Raw genomic sequence first — 21,967 nt, 5'->3', positions numbered from 1 at the left:
AAGCCCTCTCTTCTGCAGCTGAGAGCTTATTTTGCTCAGTAAGAAGATGAGGGTGTTAAAACATGCAGAGCAGGGGGAGTGTTGCTATTTTGAGACAGGGATGAGGCTTCTCAAGACCCAACTGGTTCATTTATTGCCGTGGATATTCCCAATTTCTGCCTCCTTCTCACCTGGGGTAACCCATGGCCCCTTGGGAAAGAAAAGCCAGAACTCCTCAAAGTTATTTCTGTTGGTTGTGAACACCCAAAATAATTTTGCTAAGGTGTGTTTACCTTTCCTTTCCTTTCCTTTCCTTTCCTTTCCTTTCCTTTCCTTTCCTTTCCTTTCCTTTCCTTTCCTTTCCTCTTTCCTCTTTCCTCTTTCCTCTTTCCTCTCCTTCCTCCATCCAGAGACAGAAGATTCCTGGTTTAAATGATCTTTTCTGGCTTTGCTGAGAGGGTTCTTCTCTGTTGTGGCTTTGGAAGCAAATAAATCACTTTGTCTTCCCTTTACATCTTTTTACAAATAAACTTTTGTTTTTCTTTTTTACGAATAGTTTTGGGGGTTTTGGTCTTTGCAAATAAAACAAATAAATCACTTTGCAGCCTCAGAAATGCCCCCTGCCCCTTGCAGGCACGATGCAGATCCCAGCACTCCCACACGGGATGGATTAATGAGTCACCCTCTGCTTCCAGCACCTCTGCAAGCCCAAGAAATGAAACCCCTTTAACACGTTCTTGGCATCTCCCAGGAGCTTCAACCACACAAATCCCAGCCCTTCCACGTGCCACGAGGAAAAGCAACCCCTCCCAAGAGCAGGGAGAGTCTGGGATGAGGAGCTGGCTGGACAAGGGAGGGTTTCCCGTTTCCAGGAATGCCGAAGGTCGCAGCTTTCCTGGCAGCTCTGCAGCAGCCGAAGCGCCCCAGGCTGGAAGGGGCTGACTGTGGGGAAATGAGCAGAAAGAGGCTCAGAGCAGCAGGGAGGGAGGATTCCCAAAAATCTCTTGGCAGCAAGGTCACATCTGGATTTGCAATCGATGGCAAAATTGCCAGCGAGGCTGGGAGGAGGGAGGGAGGGAGGGAGGGAGGGAGGGAGGGAGGGAAGGAAGGAAGGAAGGAAGGAAGGAAGGAAGGAAGGAAGGAAGGAAGGAAGGAAGGAAGGAAGGAAGGAAGGAAGGAAGGAAGGAAGGAAGGAAGGAAGGAAGGAAGGAAGGAAGGAAGGAAGGAAGGAAAGAGAAGGAAGGAGAAAGGAAGGAGGAGGAGGAAGGAAGGAGAAAGAAGGAGAAAGGAAGGAGGAGGAGGAAGGAAGGAAGGAGAAAGAGGAGGCATCATTTCTCAAAGGCCCAGAGGAAGCAGCCCCAGCACAGAAATCTCTCCAGCAGGAACTCCAGCTGCCTCTCCTGGGCTGTCCCAGCCAGCTCTGGAAGCTCTGAGTTCCCAACAGCAACATCTGCAAGCTGCTCTCAGGAAAATCCAGCCAAAACCAGCAGAGATGTGCTGTCCTCAGAGAGTTTGCTGTCCACAAACTTCTGACCCCACTGAGGTCACACTGTGGAGAGCACTCAGAGCATCACACACCTACTGCTCAAAGCAGGGTATGAGACACAAAAAGAGATTCAACCTTGCCAGAAACGTTGGTTTCAGTGAGTTTTTGATCTCAAACCCTGATCCTGTTCCGAGGCAGCAGCTCACCCCCTCAGCAAGGCCTCACCCAGCCTGTGCCCTTCCCTGTCAGCCCCTGAAGGGGACTGGAGCTCGGATCTGGTGATGGAAATATTCCCAGATCTGCAGAGCTCCAGCAGGACTCGGGAGAGCTCAGGGAGTCGCAGGGCAGGGAGCAGCCCCTCGGGGCCTGGGTTTCATTTTGGGGCAGCCCTAAAGCTGAGCTCCAATTTCTCTCAGTGCCACAAACGACCCGAGGCTGCAGCAGCAGCAAAGCATCCACCCCAGGCTGTGACATTGACATTGATGCACCCTCAGCCCTCGGGTGCTCCACAGATCTGCCCCATCCCAGCTCTCAGCCGTGGGGAATTGCTTCCCAAAGGATCCTGCACCCTCAGCCATGGGGAATTATTTCCCCAAGGATCCTGCCCAGATTCTGGCCCTCAGCCATGGGGAATTGCTCCCCAAAGGATCCTGCCTGTGTCAGGGCAGCCATCCCAAGGGCTCAGCGACCCCAGGCACACCAAGCCTGTCCTGAGCCCCAGCAATCCCTGGCTGGGTTCTGGTCAGGAAATGGTGAATTCTTGCTGCCAGCAGGGATCTGAGCCACCATCGTGGAACCAGCACCTTTCCACCCCAATATCGCTGCTGATGTTAATTCTGAATTAAGGCAGACCCTGTGCTTGGCAGCCAGAACCAGCATCAGACCTGGGGGCTGAGCTTCACGGTTATCACAACAGAGAAAAACACATCCTCAGGAATTCCTCCTTTAATCGATGGCAGGAAAAGTTTTGTCTGATTGCTTTGACCTTTGTACTCACCGGGCTGGGCTTCCAAGGGGAAGATCCACAAACCCAATTTAGGGTTTATTCCTTAGGAGTTTCCTGCTCTTCCTTTTCCCTGCGTGGAAGCAAAACCTGGGGAAATAACCTCACTCCCAGACTTCCCTCAGGCAGCTGCAGGTGTGGAATATTTATAATTAAGAGCTCATCTGTGACCTAAGATGCTGCTCGGGGCTTACATCAGAGTGCCAGGGCTGGGTTTGTTGTTTATTGGGAATACAGGTGGGGATGAAAGGACAAGGAATTTTGTCAGGGGAGTGTTTTGCTCTCCTGCTGTGTTTGGAGGCTGTCGGGGCACGATGGGGAGCGGGATGCGGGAGGAGCAGCACGGCCGCACTCCTGAGGGGAGCCGGGAGTGCCTCTCCCCCTGGGACATCTCCAGGAAAATTCCCAGTTTTCACTGCCACACCTGCCTTCAGTGCACAAATCCCGGGCGCTGCCAAACCCAGACACCACCCGGAGCGAGAGACCCCTGGGGAACATCGGGGCGGGAAAACGCTGCGGGCCCGGGATTCTCCATTTTCCATCCCCTCAGAAAGGAACCGCTCGGGAAAGGACGGGCTGGTGCCGCCACCCAGCGGCCTCCGGCGGGGACACCGGGACGGGGACGCACGGACAGGGACACCCGATTACGGACCCCCTCCGGACCCTTTGTCCTCCAGGATCTCCCTCTATCCCCTCCATTCTCAGGGATCCCCCTCAGGGATTCCCCTCAGGAATCCCTCAGGAATTCCCGCTCGCAGACCCTTCTCTATCCCCTCCATTCTCAGGGATTCCCCTCAGGAATCCCCCTCCGAGATCCCCCTCCATCTCCTCCATTCTCAGGGATCCCCCTCAGGAATTCCCCTCAGGAATCCCCGCTCCAGGATCCCCTCCATCCCCTCCATCCTCAGCGCTCCCCGCTCAGGGTTCTCCTTCCAGCCTCTCCATTCTCCTCAGGAATCCCTCAGGAATCCCCACTCCGAGATCCTCCTCCATCGCCTCCATTCCCTCCATCCTCAGGATTTCCCCTCCAGCCCCCCGAGTCCCCTCAGGACACAGCTCCCCCTTCCCTTCCCCACTGACATTCCTCATTTTGCCTCAGTTTACCTCATCCTACAAATCCTTTCCCTGCAGGAATTCCAGGCTTTTCCCCCTGACCCAGATCCATGTTTGGTTTCTTATTTCCAGGGACGTTCAGGTCACCTGCATTGCCTGGGATCTCACGGAGGGTTTCCTTTTGGAAATGTGCATTTTTAAGCTGTTTTCCCCCATTCCAAGCTTTAAGAAACACAACCAGGCTTTCAGGAGAGTGAGGCTCAAATTTAGGGGCACATCCATTGCTCTGAGCCCCACAGCAAGCCCCTACCCCCCAAAAATTCCCTTTTTTAACAATTTGTGCTTCTAGGTGACAATTTTGTTCACACAAAATCCAAGGACACGCCTGTTTTTCAGCCCCTCACCTGAGCTGAGCTGCTCCAGGGCTCTCTCATCCTTTCCCCACTGACAAAACAACTCCAAGGTGTGATTATCCCATGACCACAGGGAATATTTTACCACCTTCCTCACTATAAAGCCCCTTCTTGCTGGAATATTATCTTTCAAAAGACAAATGACACGAAAATGTGACATTTTTCTATTCACAAACATTTTAAAAAGCTGCTCTCTGCCTTGCCTTACTCTGTCACTACAGGTTGAATCTTATTGCTATTTATTCCATTGAGGTGCCCGAATTTTGTTGCAAGGAGCTAAAAATAAGGCAGCCCAGGGAAATCTATGCTTAGATCCCAACAGTTGTGTAAAGAAACTTCTTCAGGAGGTAAATAAAGGAATATTGGTTCTGCCAGGAAGCCTTGCAGAGCAGGGCAGAGCTGGGGTGATCCAGTTTTTAGCTGTCAGTAAAAGTCACAGCAGAGCTGTAAAAATCTTTAAAAAGCAGAAACACAAACCAAGGTGTCCCAGCAGCCCAGGAAAAGGCAGAGCAGGGACAGGGCTCTGAGGGACAGGGACAGCTCAGCCATGGGCTGCAAGGACACCCAAACCCTCCTTTTGGTCTCTGAGCTGTTCCCAGCCAGGGCTCACAGACACCTCTAGGTCAGGCCTCAGACTGCACCCAGAAATTTGGCAAAAGCTGAGAGGAAGGAGCCACAATGGATCCTTTGTGTGAGTGCAGCTCCTGAGCATCTCCCAGCACAGGGAAGGCTCAGGAATCCAAATTTTGGTGACAGCAGAGAAACAAGTCCCAGGAGTTAAAGAGAAACAGGGGCTGCTACCTTCAGATTGATTTTCTCCCTGCCAGGCAATTCATCTCCAGCAAGGTTTTGATGAGTGCTGGGGAGAAAAAGAGAATTTACAACCCAAATTCAATTTCATTTTGCTGCAGGTTTTTCCCTGATTTCCTCCTGTGCTCCACGTAATTTTGGTTGATTTATGAAAGCTCTGCAGCCATCAGGCTGTGGAAATAAAGACAGCAAGGATAAACTTCATAGTTTTTATTCTGCAAAGCAATATGCACATCTTACAAACACAAAAATTAATCTAGGAGAGAAATGTCATTTCCAAATCAGCTATTAACCATCATGCAACAAGACAAGTGAAATGTAAGAACAAAACAAAACAAAAAACAGCCATCTGGAACCCTACAATCACCTGCAGAGGGTTGAAACCAAGGCTCAGATTTTCTATGTAATGCCAAAGAAAATGCAAAAAAAAAAAAAAAAAAAAAAAAAGAAACAAAAAAAAAAGAAAATGGCAGCTTTCTAAGAACAAGAAAACACGTACAAATAGAATCAAAACTGATTCAAGTCATAGTTAAAAAGAAAAAAGAAAACAAAAAAAGGAAAGATCAATATGATCTGAACTTTAATATTAAGTTTTAACTCTTCTGTTTGGCTGCATTTAACTTTGTACATCACCTGGGAACAATCCAATATTCCTCAGCATTCCAGCACTTGGCCTGCTGGGACACCCTGCACCTCCCTGCTGCAGTACAGGGGGGAAAAGGATGAACTAAGGCCAAAAATCCAAAACTCTCCAACCTTTTCCCTTCTGCATCTGTGGGTGACAATCTTGAATATTCCTGGGGGTGCAGAAAGTGGGGGAGAAGTTGCCAAGGAGGTTCCTTTCATTCCCAAATGGTTCCCCCAAGAGCCCAAATTCCAGCTGGGATGTTTGGAGCTGCAATTTGTTGAAGGAGAAAGGATTTGCTTTGCTTTCCTGGAGAAATCAGGGGATTTTGGGTATTTCCAGGATTCCTCTCTCCCAATCCATCTCCTATTCCTGCCTTTGGGGCCCAGATCCAGCCACCCTCAGAGGCAGCTCTTGGAGTGAGGATTAATTTGTGGGATTTAGGAACAGCTCAGGAGGAGCTCTTGGCCTGTCTCACCCCCAGGGAAGCAGCAGCAGCCCACAGCAGCATCAGGAAAAAACTGGGAGCTTCTTTTAATCCCTAAACTTCAAACCAGGCCATCTCTAAAGCTTTGCCTTAACATTCCCTGGAGGAAAACATGTCAGGTAATCCCAATTTAGGGAAACTGAAACTGTGGGAGGAAACAAAACTGTGACTGCTCAAACACCCTGAACACTCGTGAACTTTTTGAAGTCCCAACACACACAGACCAGGAGTGGTGTCTGGAGGGAATTAACTGGGAATTTTCTGCCAGCATCACTGAGACTATGAGATTCTCACTTGGCTTTTTTCTTCTGAGGAGTCTGGAGCAAAATGAGGAGGAAAAAAAGCCTGTGGGAAGGAATGAAGGAGTGAATGAAGGAATGAATGAAAGCTGGGAGAAAATAAAAAGTCAGTTAAGGCAACCAGTGAGATTTAAAAGCAGGGGTGGAAGTGGCTGCAGGAAGAGCCTGAGCCCTGAAATTCAGGAGGCTGCTCAAGGAACCAGGGAGAAAAAGCAGCAAAAGGCAGAATGGAGAAGGGAGAAATGCACAGAATCAAATCTCTGAGTGAAGCATGGACACAGAGAACAGAAGGGGTTTCACTGGGTGGTTTCTTTGACCTTCCTCACAAGATCCCCACTTTTGTGGCCACTTCCCCCATTCATTAATTTGCAGAAAATGGCAAATTAATGAATTGAATGGGCCAGAGCTCAGCAGTGCCAGTGGCAGCTGCCCCTCAGAGCTGCAGGCACAGTCACACAGTGAAGCTCTGGAACAAACTCTGGGATCTCTTTTTCCTTTCACTCTTTGCACTTGCCCAAGGCTGTGCAGAGCCCCAGCAGGCTGCTAACACAATACATCTTTTTATTAAGTTTCACTTTCTAGAAAGAAAAGAAAGAAAAGGGAAAAAAAAAATAAAAAAAGCTTACAGACAGCTGCTCTGCAGCAGAGACACACAATCCTGGCTGGAGGGCTGGGGATGGGAGGCCAAGTGGAAAAGTTTTCCAGATAGTCTCTGTGCTGACTGGTTCTCTGGCATTCAGCAAGCCAAATGAAATACCAAAAAAACAAACCAAAAAAACAAACCAAAACAACAAAAAAAATCAAACAGTTCTTTTCAGTAAGTAACAGTTTAAAATGGGACTTCACTTCTTAATTTTTTTACTATGAATAAAAGCACAAGTTTGTCCTAAATACAGCACTATTAAAATGTGAATATGTATTTTTTTTTTCTTCCAAAAGAGAAAAAAAAATAATCTAAAACGTTGATATCTTTTCTTGCAAGCAAGGAGCAAATGGAATAAAGTATTAGGCCACACAAACACACATTGAATTCATGTTGTAGATTGGTGGCTTTGGAAATGCAGGATTATATCAAAGGTGCATACTTGGTTCAAACACACTGTACAGATTGGGCAAAAAACCAAACATCTCTTGGTTGGTTTGAGACACTTGCAAAGGCATCTTCACCTGCCCAGGTGCAGCTAGACAAAAATCTGCCTCTGTGGAGCCTTTTCACTGCAGTTATCTACACCACCATGGGGCTGTCCCAGGGCAGGGCCAGGGGACAAGCACATCTGCTCAGAATTACTCTGGATATTCTGCTTTTATAAATATGTACAAATCAATTACAGGCACTTTGAAATGTCTTTGGTTGGAATAAACCAACATTGCAAGGTAATGGATTCACAGAGTGTTAAGACCCAGGCTGGGTTCAGCAGGCAATGGTTTCGGTCGTTCTCAGGAGGAGGAGGAGGAGGAGGAAGGGTTTTTATGCTTCTGACAAAGCAACCTGGAAGAAAAACAAAGGAAGAGAAAATATTTAATTAAAGGCAAATTCTTAATCCTGTAACAGTGATATGATTTATCTCTGTGAGCTGGCAGAGCTGTCCTTGACTTTTCAAAGAAAGCTTGGAAAGTCTGACTTGGAAAGGAAATCAAAGGGAGTCTGAAGGCATTTTGTACTTTGCAAAAATCAATAGAATAAAAGTCCCAAACCACCAAAAACAAAACCCCACAAAAAACACCCCAAACCAGCTCAAACTACAAAATATCATTAAGACCAAAAGGGGTCAACAGTGGCTTCCTACTTCTCAATTAAAAATATTAATATTTAATCCTTCAGGCAAACTGCAGATCCCCAAGGTAACACTGATTCTTTCACCAGCTTTGTTACTGTTTTTAACTTAATTCTGATTAACAACCAATGACTCTTTCAACAGCTTTGTTTTTAACTTAATTCTGATGAACAACCCTTAGAATTATGTATCATGTTTTACTCAGGGTTTTCAGTCTGTTGTGGTAGAAGATAATGAATAAATGAAGATTTAATGGCACCTGCTCATTGCTTCACACTAAACAGTTCAAGCAACACCACAATTATGGCAGAAGAGTCACAGCCCAGCACTTCCTGAGCTGCAATAATCCATTTCTGCAGGACAGAAATCTCATTTTGAGGATCTCTAAAGCCCTTGTGTGGATTTTATAACCCCTACCTGCACTGTCCACAATGAAAGGAATTAAATCCCCATCTCCAGAGACAAGAAAAACCAGTCTGTCCTCTGCCCAACAGGAGCTTTTCTCTGCTTCCTTATCAGAGCCAGGATTTTGTTAGTACACACTCACCTTTTCAGGGCAGAATTCTGTGTTGCTTTGCCTCAGTTTGCTTGGTCTGCCTTTAATGACTGCATAGCAGAACATTGTGATCACCATCACAAAGAGGAAGTAACTGGTGTGCATGAGGTGCAGGTTTATTAGAGAGCGATCATCCTGCACACAAAAAACCAAATTAAAACCATTCACTGGCTTAGCATTGGACATTAAAGCAATAATTAACAGATCAACCCAGAAATTACTTCATTAATCAACTTTCTCCCCTTTACACAGCAATGGAAGTGATTCCTAATTGTGGCACAAAATGCTTTTATGATAAAGATCTGTGTTAAGGGTATTTTTCCAAATATTGGCAGAGGCTTTTGTGAAATGATTTCGAATTATAAATGGTGGTTATTAAGAGCTGTGAGGCACATGGATGAAGATCACCAAATCCATTAGGGTGGAGCATTCTCAGCCCTCACACCACACAATAAACCAGCAGCAAAAATGACAATTTTAGGAACCATATTCAATGAAACCATACAATAAACCAACAGCAAAAATGACAATTTTAGGAACCATATTCAATGAAACCACACAATAAACCAGCAGCAAAAATGGCAATTTTAGGAACCATATTCAATGAAACCACACAATAAACCAGCAGCAAAAATGACAATTTTAGGAACCATACCCAATGAAACCAGAGCTAAGCATTTACTGAAAACACCAGAGGAACAGCCCAGCACTTACATCTGGAACTATGACAGTTAGTTTGGGGTTTAAAGCATGGTAGACTTTGCCAATTGCTCCCTTGTAACACCAGAAGGGGTTGTAATCCTGGGCATATTTTGTGTTCGAGTCCCTGGCCGTGGTGAAGATCTTGTACCACAGAGTGGCATTGCTGTAGGTTTCAGGAACACAATGTGGTGGCTGACTGCAAGAAAACAGAAATAATCAGCACCCTGAAATGTGTTTTCCATGTTCAACCAGGACAACTTTGCTTCTCAAAACATGGTTTTAGTTTGGGCCTTCCAAAGCAACAACAAAACCCCAAAGTTTAGGTTAAAAACCCCAAAAGCCACATGATTGCTATGCTAAAATCAGAATTTAACTGCATGTTGTTGCACTGAGCCAACATCCCACAGCTTAATTGGAAAAACACTGGTTTTCCTAAGGCTTCCCCAGAGAAGACAAAGGAAGATATTTCGGTGAAGGCAAAGCAGCCTTTGCCTTGTGCTGATCTCTCAGCAGGGAACAGGGTGAGAACCTCAGTGTCAAATCTCATCTCTGGAACTCAATTATGGGGTAAATCCCTTAAATTTCCACTGATTCCCTTGCTCCCAGTGAAGTTTAAAAGGGAGGCATGGGCCAAAAAATCACAAAGACAGCAAAGGCTTTGTGACAAACGCTTTACCACGGGGGAAGGAGTGCAAGGATGGAATTTCCACGATCAACAGGAATTTTCAGGAGGAGCTAAGAGCTCAGAGGAATGGGTGGGGCAGGAAGCAGCCCCTGGGGAGAGCTGCACTCACACTGTGACTGGGAACACGTTGCTGGCTGCTGTCACAGTCATGCAGGTGCTGAACACCACCTGCTCGCAGTGGCCGTGCAGGACACACTCGTCAGAGTTCCAGGCTGCCGGCAGGGTGAAGGTGATGTTTATCTCCTCGTGGGATTCTCTGCCTGTGAGAGAGACACAAGGAAAGCTGGGATTTGGGTCACAAAAGTATCTGAGCAACAATTGCTGGGAGAAGGAGAACACACAGATGATGAAGGCAGGAAACATCACCCTTTGGAGTCAGCCCGGATCTTTGCAGGCAACAAAGAGAGCAAAGAGAAAAGTTAAACCCAAAACAAAGCAGAAAATCCCCCAGCTGCTGCTCTTTCTAATCTCTCCCACCTCTCCCAGCCTCATCAGGCTGCTTTCAGAAATTAAAAACTCTTTCTAAGTGAATTCATGCATGTTCACAGGCCTTCATTAGAAAAGAATTTTCTCCTCCTAAGAAATTTGTTCCACATCTGTTTTTTCTGATGCTCACTTTTCAAACTGGAGATATTTTGTGTAGAGAAAAAGGTGCCAGGAGATACTGAACTGCACATTGAGTCCTGTATGGTAACTCCACGTGGAGAAATTCAGACTGAAAACAAATCCAGGCTGCTGCAAATGGAACTTGCATTTGGTAGCTCTCAAAGCAGCAACAAAATAACAACAGAAACCCAGTAATGCACATTTGCAGCTACTGGCAATGTCTCTCCACAGGTTCAAGACCTTCAACATTATTATAAAATGCAATTCTGGCTGAAAGCTAAAACACAGTGAGGTTCTATTATCAATTCCTATTAATTCTCTATGAACTCCTATCAAAACTTCCTGGCAGGCAGCCAGAGAGCAGATTGGTCTCTGCACACCACAGAAGCCATAATCATCTTATCTGCTGCTGTTTGTGATATTAAAGCTGATTCACTTATGCATTTTAGATAAACTAGAATTTTTCAGGCAACATAATACTCTCTAGTGCATCTATGCCACATTTGAAATGTCAGCTGAGGACTTGATGGATCAAGACAAAACTGAAGAGAGTCACTGTTTGGAATTTTGCTGGCTTAAAAATGACCTTCCATTGTCATTAGGTTTAATCATTTCAAACTGCCAAGCCTGATCTTGGCACGCCTGCAGGTTCTTTTCCATTCTGAATGCAGGGAAAAGTTCCTCTAACAAACAAGAGCTCCATACAGGAATAAACTCACAATAAATCTGGGAGCACATCTGTGTTCTGTGCAAAAGAGTTATCTCACCCATAGTAAGCTGGTAAATTTTTATTTGATGATATAAGGCTTAAAATAATCACTATATAATAAAATAAATAATATCATTAAAATAATATCATTATTTTAAATAAAATAATGATATTATGATAGTTTGGAAATAATAAAATAATATCATTATTTGGAATCATAGGATGGTTTGGGTCGGAGGGGACCCTAAAAACAATCTTGTTCCACCCCTGCCATGGGCAGGGACACTTTCCACCAGCCCAGGTTGCTCCAAGCCCTGCCCAACCTGACCTTGGACACCCAGGGATGGGGCAGCCACACTTCTGAGTACTCATCACCCTCACAATAAAGAATTTCTTCCTAATATTTAATCCAAACCTCTTTAGTTCCAGTTTGAAGCCAATCCCCCCATGAAAGGTTAGGAAAAAACCACTAAAAGCCAACTGCAACCTGAATTGTTGAAGGTCCAGCCTTGCCTACCTGAAAGTCCAATCTGGTGCCCAAAAATGGTGGAGCTGAGGTGTGTGACATTGCGAGAGTATCCCCCAAAAGGTCTCAGAGGGTCCAGGGTCAGCGTGATGGTGACAGAGATGTTGATGGGACCAGAGTCCTCGAGGGTCTGTGGGGACTGTGTGGAGGACCTGGCCTGCCCGCTGGTCACGGTGCTCTCTGGGGTTGTGGTGTCGTTCAGGAGGTGCTTCAAGGTTTCATTCTCAGATATACAGAAGTCCAAATCATTAAACCTCAGCAGGAAAGTGTTCCAGTCCTTAAAGCAAAAGGGGAGATTTTAAGCCCATGAAGGAGCTCCTGCCTCGCCCGGTTCCAGGCCATTGAACAAAAATCACGGCTCAGAGAGCAGCACAAACAGCAGCAGGGCTGCCTCAGCTACAGCAAAGCTGTTTGCACAAGTCAGATGGGTTCAGCCCCAGCTCCCTCCCCTGAGCTGGAAAGGAAACTCATCTGTTCACAGAATTCACAGAATCACCCGGTTGGATGAGACCTTCAAGATCATGGAGTCCAACCCAGCCCCAGCACCTCAGCCAAACCCTGGCACCCAGTGCCACATCCAGGCTTTGTTAAACACACCCAGGGATGAGGACTCTACCACCTCCCTGGGCAGCCAATCCAGAACTTTATCACTCATTCTGTAAAAAAGTTTTCCTAATATTCAGCCTATATTTCCCTTGGTGCAGCCTGAGTCTGTGTGCTCTGGTTGTGTCAGTGCTGCCTGGAGAAAGAGCCCAGCCCCAGCTGAGCACAGGCACCTTTCAGGGAGTTATAAAGTGACAAGGTCACCCCTGAGTCTCCTTTTCTCCAGGCTGAGCACCCCCAGCTCCCTCAGTGGCTCCTCACAGGGTTTGTGTTCCCAGCCCCTCACCACACTCAGGGATGAGCAGTTTCTGCCCAAGTTCAGGACAGTGCTGAGGGAAGAAGTTCCCCAAACCAGCTAAATAAACAAACTGAATAACACCTAAATAACAAACTGAAAGGTTCCTAGCCACAGCAGGGAAGATCCATGACAAATGATTTGGCCTCATCCTTGATATAAAACAACCAACAAACACCCATCCCAACAGCCCTTCTGAAAATAACATGGAGACAATCCCCCACACAACTCTGTGCTATCTGAGAGGGGAAAAAGCCTAACTTTTGGCATGTTTTCCAAATGAGCATCATTTTTGCACATACCTCTGTCATTTCTGGGGATTTGATCTCCTTGATCTTGAAGAAGTAGCCCAGAGTGAGGAAGGCAATGGCCATGGCGCTCACGCTGATCATAAAGACCACGAGCGGAGGGCGGCTGCTGATGTAAACCTTCAGGTTCTCCAACAGGTTTATGTAGAACATTATTCTGATTGTTCACCTGAGGGGGAAGGAATGTTCCAACAGAGTCACTGCACTGTGTGTTACAGCTGGGGGGGGGTGGATCACACAGGAGAGAAATGGGATTGTACACAGAACTGGGATTAAATTCCATGGCTGATTCTGATCACTGCTGTATTCCATGAAATCAGAACAGGCTCCACATCACCTTCCCAGGGCCTCAAAGTGCCAGCTGGGAACAGCTTTTAAACAATGAGGGCTTCCAGCACAGCCCAGCATCACTGATCAGTAATAAAGCCAGTTCTTCTTGCCTTTGCCCAGGCAGGTATCACTGCTACATCTGAATGCCAGCAATGTCTGAATGCACCAAGGCACAAACCAAACTCTGCACATCTTTGAAAACTGAGGCTGGAGCTTGAGGATCCCTCTTTACCCCACACCAAATGCCTCTATTTTCAAACTCTGCACATCCTTTGAAAACTGAGGTTGAAACCTTAAGGATCCCTCTTTACCCCACCCCAAATGCTTTTATTTTCAAAGCAGGATCTGAAAAGCAGCCCTACATTATTTCAGGCTTTTGCATCAAGAATCCTATGGGCAAAAACACCCAAAAAACTGCATTAAGGTGGAGGATGGAACACTCCTGGTCTTTATTTAATTCTTGCACGATCTAGAATTTTTGTTCTGTCTGTAAGCATAAGCAGGACTTTACACACTGATAAAATGTCCCAAGTCATTAATTTTTGCCCCAAATATAATATTTTGTCTGATTCCCCTCCTGAATTTTTATCTGCAGAGCAGAAAGACCTAAATTCCTGGATCAGCTTCCCCATCTCCACAGGCAGGGAAATGCAAAGAGCCAGGAGTTAAAGGGCAGCCTTGTGGCATCTCCTTCAGAAGCTCTGCAAGGAGGAACTCCAAGCCCACCTTTATCTTTGTTCTACCTAAAACCCTGGCTGAAAAGGCTTTCAACCCCAACTAAACCTGCTCCTAGCAATGTGCTGCTATCTCCACAATTCTGAGGGAAAGGCAAAGACAATTCTGTACTGCAAGGGTTAAACTGGAACATCCACAGAGATCTGATAGCACTGAATTAAGAAATGCTCCTGCATTTTGGGGTGATTCCCACTGGCTCCTATTTCCAATCCAGTGTAGCAGGGCTGAAAAGTGGCAGCTGAGAGGATGAGAGAGGCACAGGGCAAGGCAGGGAGGGATCTGTGATCTATTGATTTAAGAGAAAACAAAAGAAGGGTAAAGAACAAGCCTGAAGACAAAGCCCTTTTCAGAGCCCACAGAGTACAATGATCCCAACTTCCTTGTGTATACTCAGGGTTTTACTGGCAGGAATGCTTCAGCAGTTCCTGTTAGCAGAAGAAATATTGACAAGTGTCCCAGAGAGGGGAAAATCCAGCTCAGGGAGAAGAGACAGAGGTGCAGTGTCAACAACACAACCCTGGGCTGTGCCTGCTGAGTCCCCACTCGCTGTCCTGGCTGAAACCTGCTGGGACAGAGCTCAAGATCTCACCCTGGCTTTATTATTTTGCACCATCCACCCTGCAAAGCCCAGGAGGTTTTTCTCAGTGAGAAGCAGGTGCTGCGAACACCTCTACAAAACCAGGGTGAAAAGCAGGGAAAGGAGAGGGGTGAGAGGGGAAGAAAAGGTGATGAGAAACGTTCCCCTTACCAGAACCTTGTCCCAGAGCAGCTGTGGCACGGGCAGGGCAGGTGGCAGAGGGAGCAGGGACAGGGAAGGGGAGCTGGGCTGGCAGGGATCGTGCTGGGAGCGATCCGCCCTCCTGCACCTCCTGCCTGTCTTGTCCTGGCACCAAATTCCTTCAAAGAGCCACTGTTAAACACCCCAAATGCTCCATCCAGAGGCAAAATCCCAAATACTCCTTCTGGAAACGTGGGACACACATGGGGAGATGGAAGGAGGTCAAAACCTAACCCAAAAGCAGAGTTGTAGGCAGTGTCCCCTCCTGGATTTCCTTGAGGAAATAACACAGCTGCAGAGTTTATTGCAGTTTTAATCAGGGCTCAGTGTCACCCACAGTACACCCAGGGCTGGGATTCCTTTTTTAAAGGGGTTTCCATCAGCTCTATCAGAATTTGTTTGCCACAGCCATAAAAAATAAAAAACAAAAAAACAAAACAGGGATGTGCTGAAAATCCTACACAGGGAAATATTCAGGCTAATATTTTTATGTAAGAGATCACCAGCTTTTAAGTGCCAGTTGTTTAATATGCTGCCATAACTCAGTGGCTTTGAAAGCAATTAGAAAATGCCATAAGCTGCAATTTCTGAGGAGTAATGTGCCTTTGGAGCATTTGGGAGGGAAAAGGGAACAACTGTGGATTTCAGTGCTGGAGCTGACATGAAAACAGCAGTGGGGGAAAGCACGAGGATGAATGTTGCCATGCTGCTGCCTGAAGAATTACTGATTTTTTAATCAAAGTACTTAAATGACTTTAATTGTCACGGAATTTGTGATGCAGATCAGTGCATCACATCAAAGTGTCTGTGGATTTTCAGGGTTCCTCAAACTCCTCTCTGTCAGAATCACAATGCATCACAACTCTTCTGCCAGCTCTAGTAACTGACTTCCTTCTCTGTGTAAATGAATAACTTCAAGAATATAATTTAAACTTTTATTTCTTGTTCACAGTTAAAAAAATAAAAAAAAAAAACCAAACCAAAACAAAACAATGCTTTTACCTCCTGGCAGGTCAGGCATGCAAGATCAGATTTCACTTTTTAGCCAAATAAATAATTTAGTGAGTGGCTCTAATGACTGCTGCTGCCTCTCTGCACTCCAGCAAAGCCTTTTAATACTTGGTGCAATAAAAATCTCCCCAGTCAGACTAAACAAGGAGCTCAAGAATGAAAACTGCCAGGCTGGAACATTGGCCAGCAGATCCAAGGTAATTGCTGGGCACGAGGGATGTTCAGCAGGAGTTACAGCTCACCAGCAAAGCCTGGAGATGTTGAGCTCTTAAATCAGCATCCACAAACCCAGGCAGGGAAAAAGATTTAAATGGTAAAAGGGGGGAAATACAACAGTTTAATCAGAGTGCCAGAGAAACACAGAATTAAAAATATTCTATATTTTGGGGAGATTTCCTCCAAAACAGCTCCTGACAGCAATCTCAAAGGAGCAACATTGTGAATTCCTCTTTATTTTTGGGTGAAAGAGTGTGGAAGAGGAAGCTGCTGAAAGAGACTGATGAGTTTTTCAAGGCTAAATTGCAAACAAGGAAAATCTTCAAGTCTATTGCAAAGACCAAAAAGTCAATGCACAATGAGTCACAGCTGAAATATTGAATTCCCATTTGGAGGTTTAATATCAAAGGAGCTTGAATTCCTAAGAACAATAAAAACCCCATATGCTGCACTAAGGCAGGTATTGAAAGCAAAACTGCACTTACCAACATGAAAAACCCAAAACCAAATATGAATTTTAAAGAGATCAAAGAGGTTTGACATTTTTGTCAATAATGTCATCCACCTCCCTGCCACTAGAAAGCTTAAAATGATGGAATTTCCTCACAGGTATTTCCCTTCTTGTTGTGAGGGCAAGGTGATCACTCTAGAGGAGGGGTTTAAATGGGAAATCACCACTGAAATACCCTAAGGAGGAAAATTGGGTGAAGGAGAAGGGCAGGAGGCAGCAGTGCCTGTCCCAGCATCTCATAAGTTTTTCAATTTTCAGGATCTCATTGCATAGAGCAGTGTTTAAAGAGCTGTGCAGCTCAAAAAAATAAATAAATTGTATTTTCAAAGGTGCCCCCCTACCAGGAGGGGTTAGGAAATGGGTCAGCTCAGGGTGAACCACTTTATGTTGTGTGCCAAAGGAATATTTACAAATACAAACCAAACAGACCATGGGAAAGCAGCCACAAATAAACGCAAACAAAGCAGTGTTCACCTCAAACACCTTTAACAACAATAAACAGGTACCAAAATCAGCTTTCATTTGGATTTCTTTTCTTCAAATTTGATGTCTAAGAGTGAAAACAAAGCAAAATGAAAATCAGAGTTGTGTGAGCTGATGGGGCTGGTGCTGTTCAGCGTCTTGGGGGTGACAGGGACATGGGGACAAGCTTGGCAGTGACACCAATGGCAGTGACAGGATCTGGACAGGCTGGGGAGGTGGCTCTGGGACTGTTGCAGACATTTTTCTACAGAAATCCTTTTTTTTTGGATTTCTGCGTTTTTTAGAGGTTAGATGTTTTAAAAAACAAAGTAAATAATTATTATTAGTTGCTGTGGAATGCAACAGAGACACTTTAATTAACTCATTTTTTATGTTTATAATTAAGGGCTAATCACTAGTGTAAGCTAGAGAATTAAGTTTTTGAATACAACTTTGTAGTAGATTCTTTCTATTTATTTTTAGCTAGCTTAATTACTTTGCAAATTTTTCTTTATATTTTATTAGTATAGTTATAATGTATTATATATAATATCTTAATAAATCAAGCCTTCTGATCAAAATACAAGATTCACCGTCTCTCTATCACCAGCAGCACCCACTCAGGCGCAGTAATACTGGGACAACCTGATGAGGCTCAAGACCAAGTGTAAGGAAAATAATTCAGCATCCTGAATCTGGGGGAAATAGAGGTGTTAGGACCTGCAGCAGCTTCAGAAAATTTTTTTAGGAGTGGGATGAAATTGCACAGCCCAAAACCTTCCCCAGCAGCACCAGGGCAGGCAGGAGGGAGGAATTTAACCTGGAGGAATCCCCCAGGGCACAGCAGCTCCTCCTGCATGAACAAAATAACCCAAACCCAAACAACTCCTAGGAAATGGCAGCAGTTTCTCCTCAGCACACAGGGAGGGAGGGAAGCAATCAGGGCATGTGGAGGAGGAAACTTCACAAAAACATCACCTTGGGTCCTTGAATGCAACCCAACATAACCCCAGCATCAGCAGCTGTGCACAAACACATCTGCTCCACTGGGAGATAAGGGGAATTGGCTCCAGTTTCTTATCAGTTTGCTGAGCTATTTTATCCACAAATATGTTTACTGAGAAAAAAACTTCACATTTTCCAAAAAACTTCAATTTTCCTGCAGCCTGGAAGCTGAAAGTGGCAGGGAATGGGTTTGGAATGCTCTGCACAGGGCAGGGGGAGAACAGCACCTGGAAATGTGGACAAGGACATTCCTCCCTCCTGATAAAGGATCAGGATGCAGAATATGAACAAAAACCAGGGGGTTGCATGAATAGAAAGAAGCAAATGCTTCATATTTGCATGAAATGTTTCTTTTCACCCCTCAAAACACTTTTCAAAGATTAATTAATAATTTCAGCATCTCCAAGAGGGGCACCAACAGCAAGCACTTCAGGTCTGCCCACGAAACAAAGCCAAGGAAGGGAAGTAATTTGGAAAATTTTCAAGATCAAATTGAGACTGAATTTCAAACACCCAAATTTCTGACTTCAACTCTCTATAAAGACAGAAAACTTGAAAAAAAATGATGTAAAAAATAAAAAGGAAAACAAACATTACTCAATCTGTGTGTGACAGCCCTTCCCAACAGACTTGTGCTGTTCACAAAGTCTGGTGGGTTCACCACAAGCACCTGAACTTTGCGCCAGCTGATGCTCTGGGGACAGCAAAGTTCATTTCCATTTCCCACTGGAACAAAAATTCGTGCAGAAACAGACAAATCCAAACAAGTTCCAAGTATTTTTTGTATGTTCTCAGTTCCTAAAATGATGAATGAGAAAAGGCAAGGAAAGTTACAAGTCAGGAAGCAGCAACAGAGCGAGGAAGCTTTTTTCCCCCGGTTCAATGAACTCTGAATTCTGACTTTTGTTAGAAATGAAAAACATAATTTAAAACATACCCAGCTGTAAAATCAAAATGAACTCAACCTCTGGTTGAAAATCAGACATTTTGGTGCCAAACTTGAAGCAGGCACCTCTGTCTGCCAAGAGCTGTGCCATGGGAATGGATCCACTTCCAGCTAAAAGAGCTCATGGGCATCTTTAAACCTTCCAGCTTGTCCAAGTCATGACTTCCAACGTGAGTTACCACAACACAAATCACCCAGGCTGCAATAAAACACACAATTATAGATGAAGGACTTTGAATTTGTATTAAAAATGCTACTCTGGTTACTGGTGCTCAGCATGAGAACCTGGCAGAGGAAAGGAAAAATGAAATTATTCCATTTTACAGGACCTTTAAAGATCCATGAGAAATCAAAAAATACAGGATGGCTTTAATGAAGAAGTGTGAAAATTCTCAGGAACTGCTCAATAATCACAAACTGGTTGAGTGACCAGTTCAAGGTTAATTGTTGACTTCATTAAAGCTGCTCATTAAGGAATGTGGGACCCAATTCAGCAGTGAAAGTGCAGAGAAATGCCAGGAAAAGGCTCTTCAGGCTGTAATGAGAACTGTGAGGAGACAGGGATGCAGACAGATACACAGCCTGAATCACAAGCAGAAAAATGACTGACGAGCTGAGGAAATGGCAGCTTTGGGGAAAGGCAAATTCAGAGTTTGGGTGTGGAAAGAAAGGAGAAAAGCAGCAAAACAGCCAGTGGCCACTGATGGAAACAGAAACAGCAGCAAAACCAAGTGAAACGAGGGAGCTGGGACACAGCTGAGATATCAAAGCTGTGGCTGGAATATTCTCATGTCTGTGCTTCACCCCCACTGCTCAGAGCAAACAGGATCTCAGCCTGCCCAGCCCCAGCTGGGGGAGTTCTCTCCATTTTACAGATTAACAGACCCCAAATGCCAGCACACACACAGATTTCATCCAAAACAAAGCCTGCGAGTTCTGAGCCCTGGGAACCTGCTTTATTCACAGGTCAGGACAGTTTTAGAAAGAAAATTAATTCCCACCCAGCCATGCTTTGGGTAAGAGGAGGTTTGGGAAAAGCAAAACAATTCTGACACCAGCCAAGTTTCATTAATAGTTGAGGGCTAGACTGATAAAACAGCTTCATTTCCACAAAGCCTGTGCTGTTATTTAACAAAAATCAGATTATCCCAGCTGCCAGACCTGCAGATCAGCTCAGGGTGCTCCAGGAGGGGCCTGGCTGTGCCAGGCTCTGTCCCTCTGTCCCCAGCTCACAAAGGACACCCGGCTCTGTCTGTCCCTCAGCCGGGCACTCCGAGCACAGGGACTACTCTGTTCTCTCAGGTGACCTTTCAAGCTCTTGTCTTTCAAGCGGAAAAGAAGAATCGCATTCCAGCAGAGCCACTCCTCAAATCAGGGCAGGTAACAAAGCCACCGGGGTTTAACCCAGCCCGGTGGGCCGGGCTCGGGGAGCGATCTGCGGCCACAATTGAGGATTATTTGTGCTGGGGCTGCCTCAGGAGCTGTCCCAGGGCTGAGCACACCGGCTGGGAGCAGCTGCAGCCGCCGGGATGCTCCGGGCAGGGAAGGGAAGGGAAGGGAAGGGAAGGGAAGGGAAGGGAAGGGAAGGGAAGGGAAGGGAAGGGAAGGGAAGGGAAGGGAAGGGAAGGGAAGGGCAGCACTCCCCGTGAAACCCGAGCCGCTGGTCCTGCCCTGGGGCACTGCGATTCATCGGGAGCCTTTCCTGTAACTCAGCCCTCGGGATAAAACGCAATAATCATTTACCACAACAGCCAGACCCGGTTTTTTGTCTCCACCACAGCGGCCAAACTTCGGGGAAGTTCAGCGAGGATGGGGAGAGCAGAGCAAACCTTAATTACTGAATCCTCATCTGCCCTCCAGGCAAATTCACCCCGATAATTCCATCTCCAGAGCTAATCCTGGAAATAAATTTCCCCCAAAGACAAAGCCTTAAAGAGCAAACAAAGGGAAAATGGGGGAAAATAAAATCCCAGCTGTGCTGGAATGGGTTTTTCTCCCAGGGTAATTGGGATGTAACGGCGGGGATGGAGCAGCCATGTTCCAGGCATGATGCACCAGGAATTTTATTATTAAAACCATCAGGAGATCAAAAGTCAAGTTAAACCCTCCCAAAAAAAGTGAAAGAGCATGAAATATAGGTGTACAGAAAATCGGGGAAAACATCCCAAAACAACCACACAAAAAGCCCCACTGTTGAGACGCTATTTTGAAGCACAACTATTTTTAGTGCTACAGAAATTATTCTTTTTCACCGTTGTTTTTTTTTTTTTTTTTTCCCTGCTACGACGCCACGCACACAAACTTCAAGCTGACGACCTTTCCCAACATAATTATTACATGGAAATAACAAAAATAAACCGAGGCACAACCCCCCAGCAGAGCCGAGCCGGGGCCCGGGGGCAGCGCGGCCCGAGGCTCCCCGGGGCTCTCCCGGTACCGGAGCGGCCTCACCCGGCGCCATCCCCCGGCGCCATCCCCCGGCAGGCCGGGCCCAGAGCCGCCCCCGTCCGCTCCTTACCGGCGTCCGCGGCGGGGCTCAGGCCCCCGGGCCGGGCGGGGCTCAGAGGCGGCGGCGCTGCCGTGCGGGCGGGCTCTGCACCATGGTCCTGCCCTGCCGGGGCTGCGGGCACGGGCGGACGGGCGGCGGGCGGGGGCAGAGGCCGCTCCCCGGGCAGGGCAGCCCCGGGCCGGACACACGGACAGGCCCCGGCACCGGGCCCCGCCTCCGCCGCCGCTTCCGGGCCGCAGCCCTGACCCCTCACCCGCCGACGGTGGCGCGGGGGGGACAAGATTGAGGCGGCGCCGGCAGCGCAGGAGGGGCCGGGAACGGAACGGGGAATGGAACCGGGAACGGAACCGGCAATGGAATTGGGAATGGAACCGGGAACGGAACCGGCAATGGAATTGGGAATGGAACCGGGAATAGAAGCGGGAACAGGCCCGGGAACAGAACCGGGAACGGCACCGGGCCCTCACGGCGCGCTCGCCTCGGCCCCGCGCTCCCCGCTCCAGCCGCCCTCACGATGTTTCCGCCTTCCCCCTCCCCTTTTCCT

General features: G+C 46.5%; 1 protein-coding gene across 1 annotated transcript; it reads right to left on the bottom strand.

Annotated features, from left to right (window-relative positions):
- Window positions 1–4,939: 4,939 nt before the first annotated feature.
- Window positions 4,940–21,623, bottom strand: TMEM248 (transmembrane protein 248). Its single transcript, XM_059487151.1, has 7 exons — window positions 21,433–21,623; window positions 12,915–13,089; window positions 11,706–11,991; window positions 9,983–10,133; window positions 9,201–9,384; window positions 8,478–8,621; window positions 4,940–7,644 (listed from the first exon to the last, which is right to left on the bottom strand). Exons 2-7 carry the CDS (start codon window positions 13,071–13,073, stop codon window positions 7,624–7,626), a joined length of 945 nt encoding a protein of 314 aa, XP_059343134.1. The 5' UTR covers window positions 13,074–13,089; window positions 21,433–21,623; the 3' UTR covers window positions 4,940–7,623.
- Window positions 21,624–21,967: the final 344 nt, after the last annotated feature.

The sequence above is a fragment of the Ammospiza nelsoni genome, chromosome 21 (genome assembly GCF_027579445.1).
Source record: "Ammospiza nelsoni isolate bAmmNel1 chromosome 21, bAmmNel1.pri, whole genome shotgun sequence".
NCBI lineage: Eukaryota > Metazoa > Chordata > Aves > Passeriformes > Passerellidae > Ammospiza > Ammospiza nelsoni.
The sequence above is the reverse complement of the archived record's forward strand: the minus strand, read 5'-3'. Positions and strand labels throughout refer to the sequence as shown.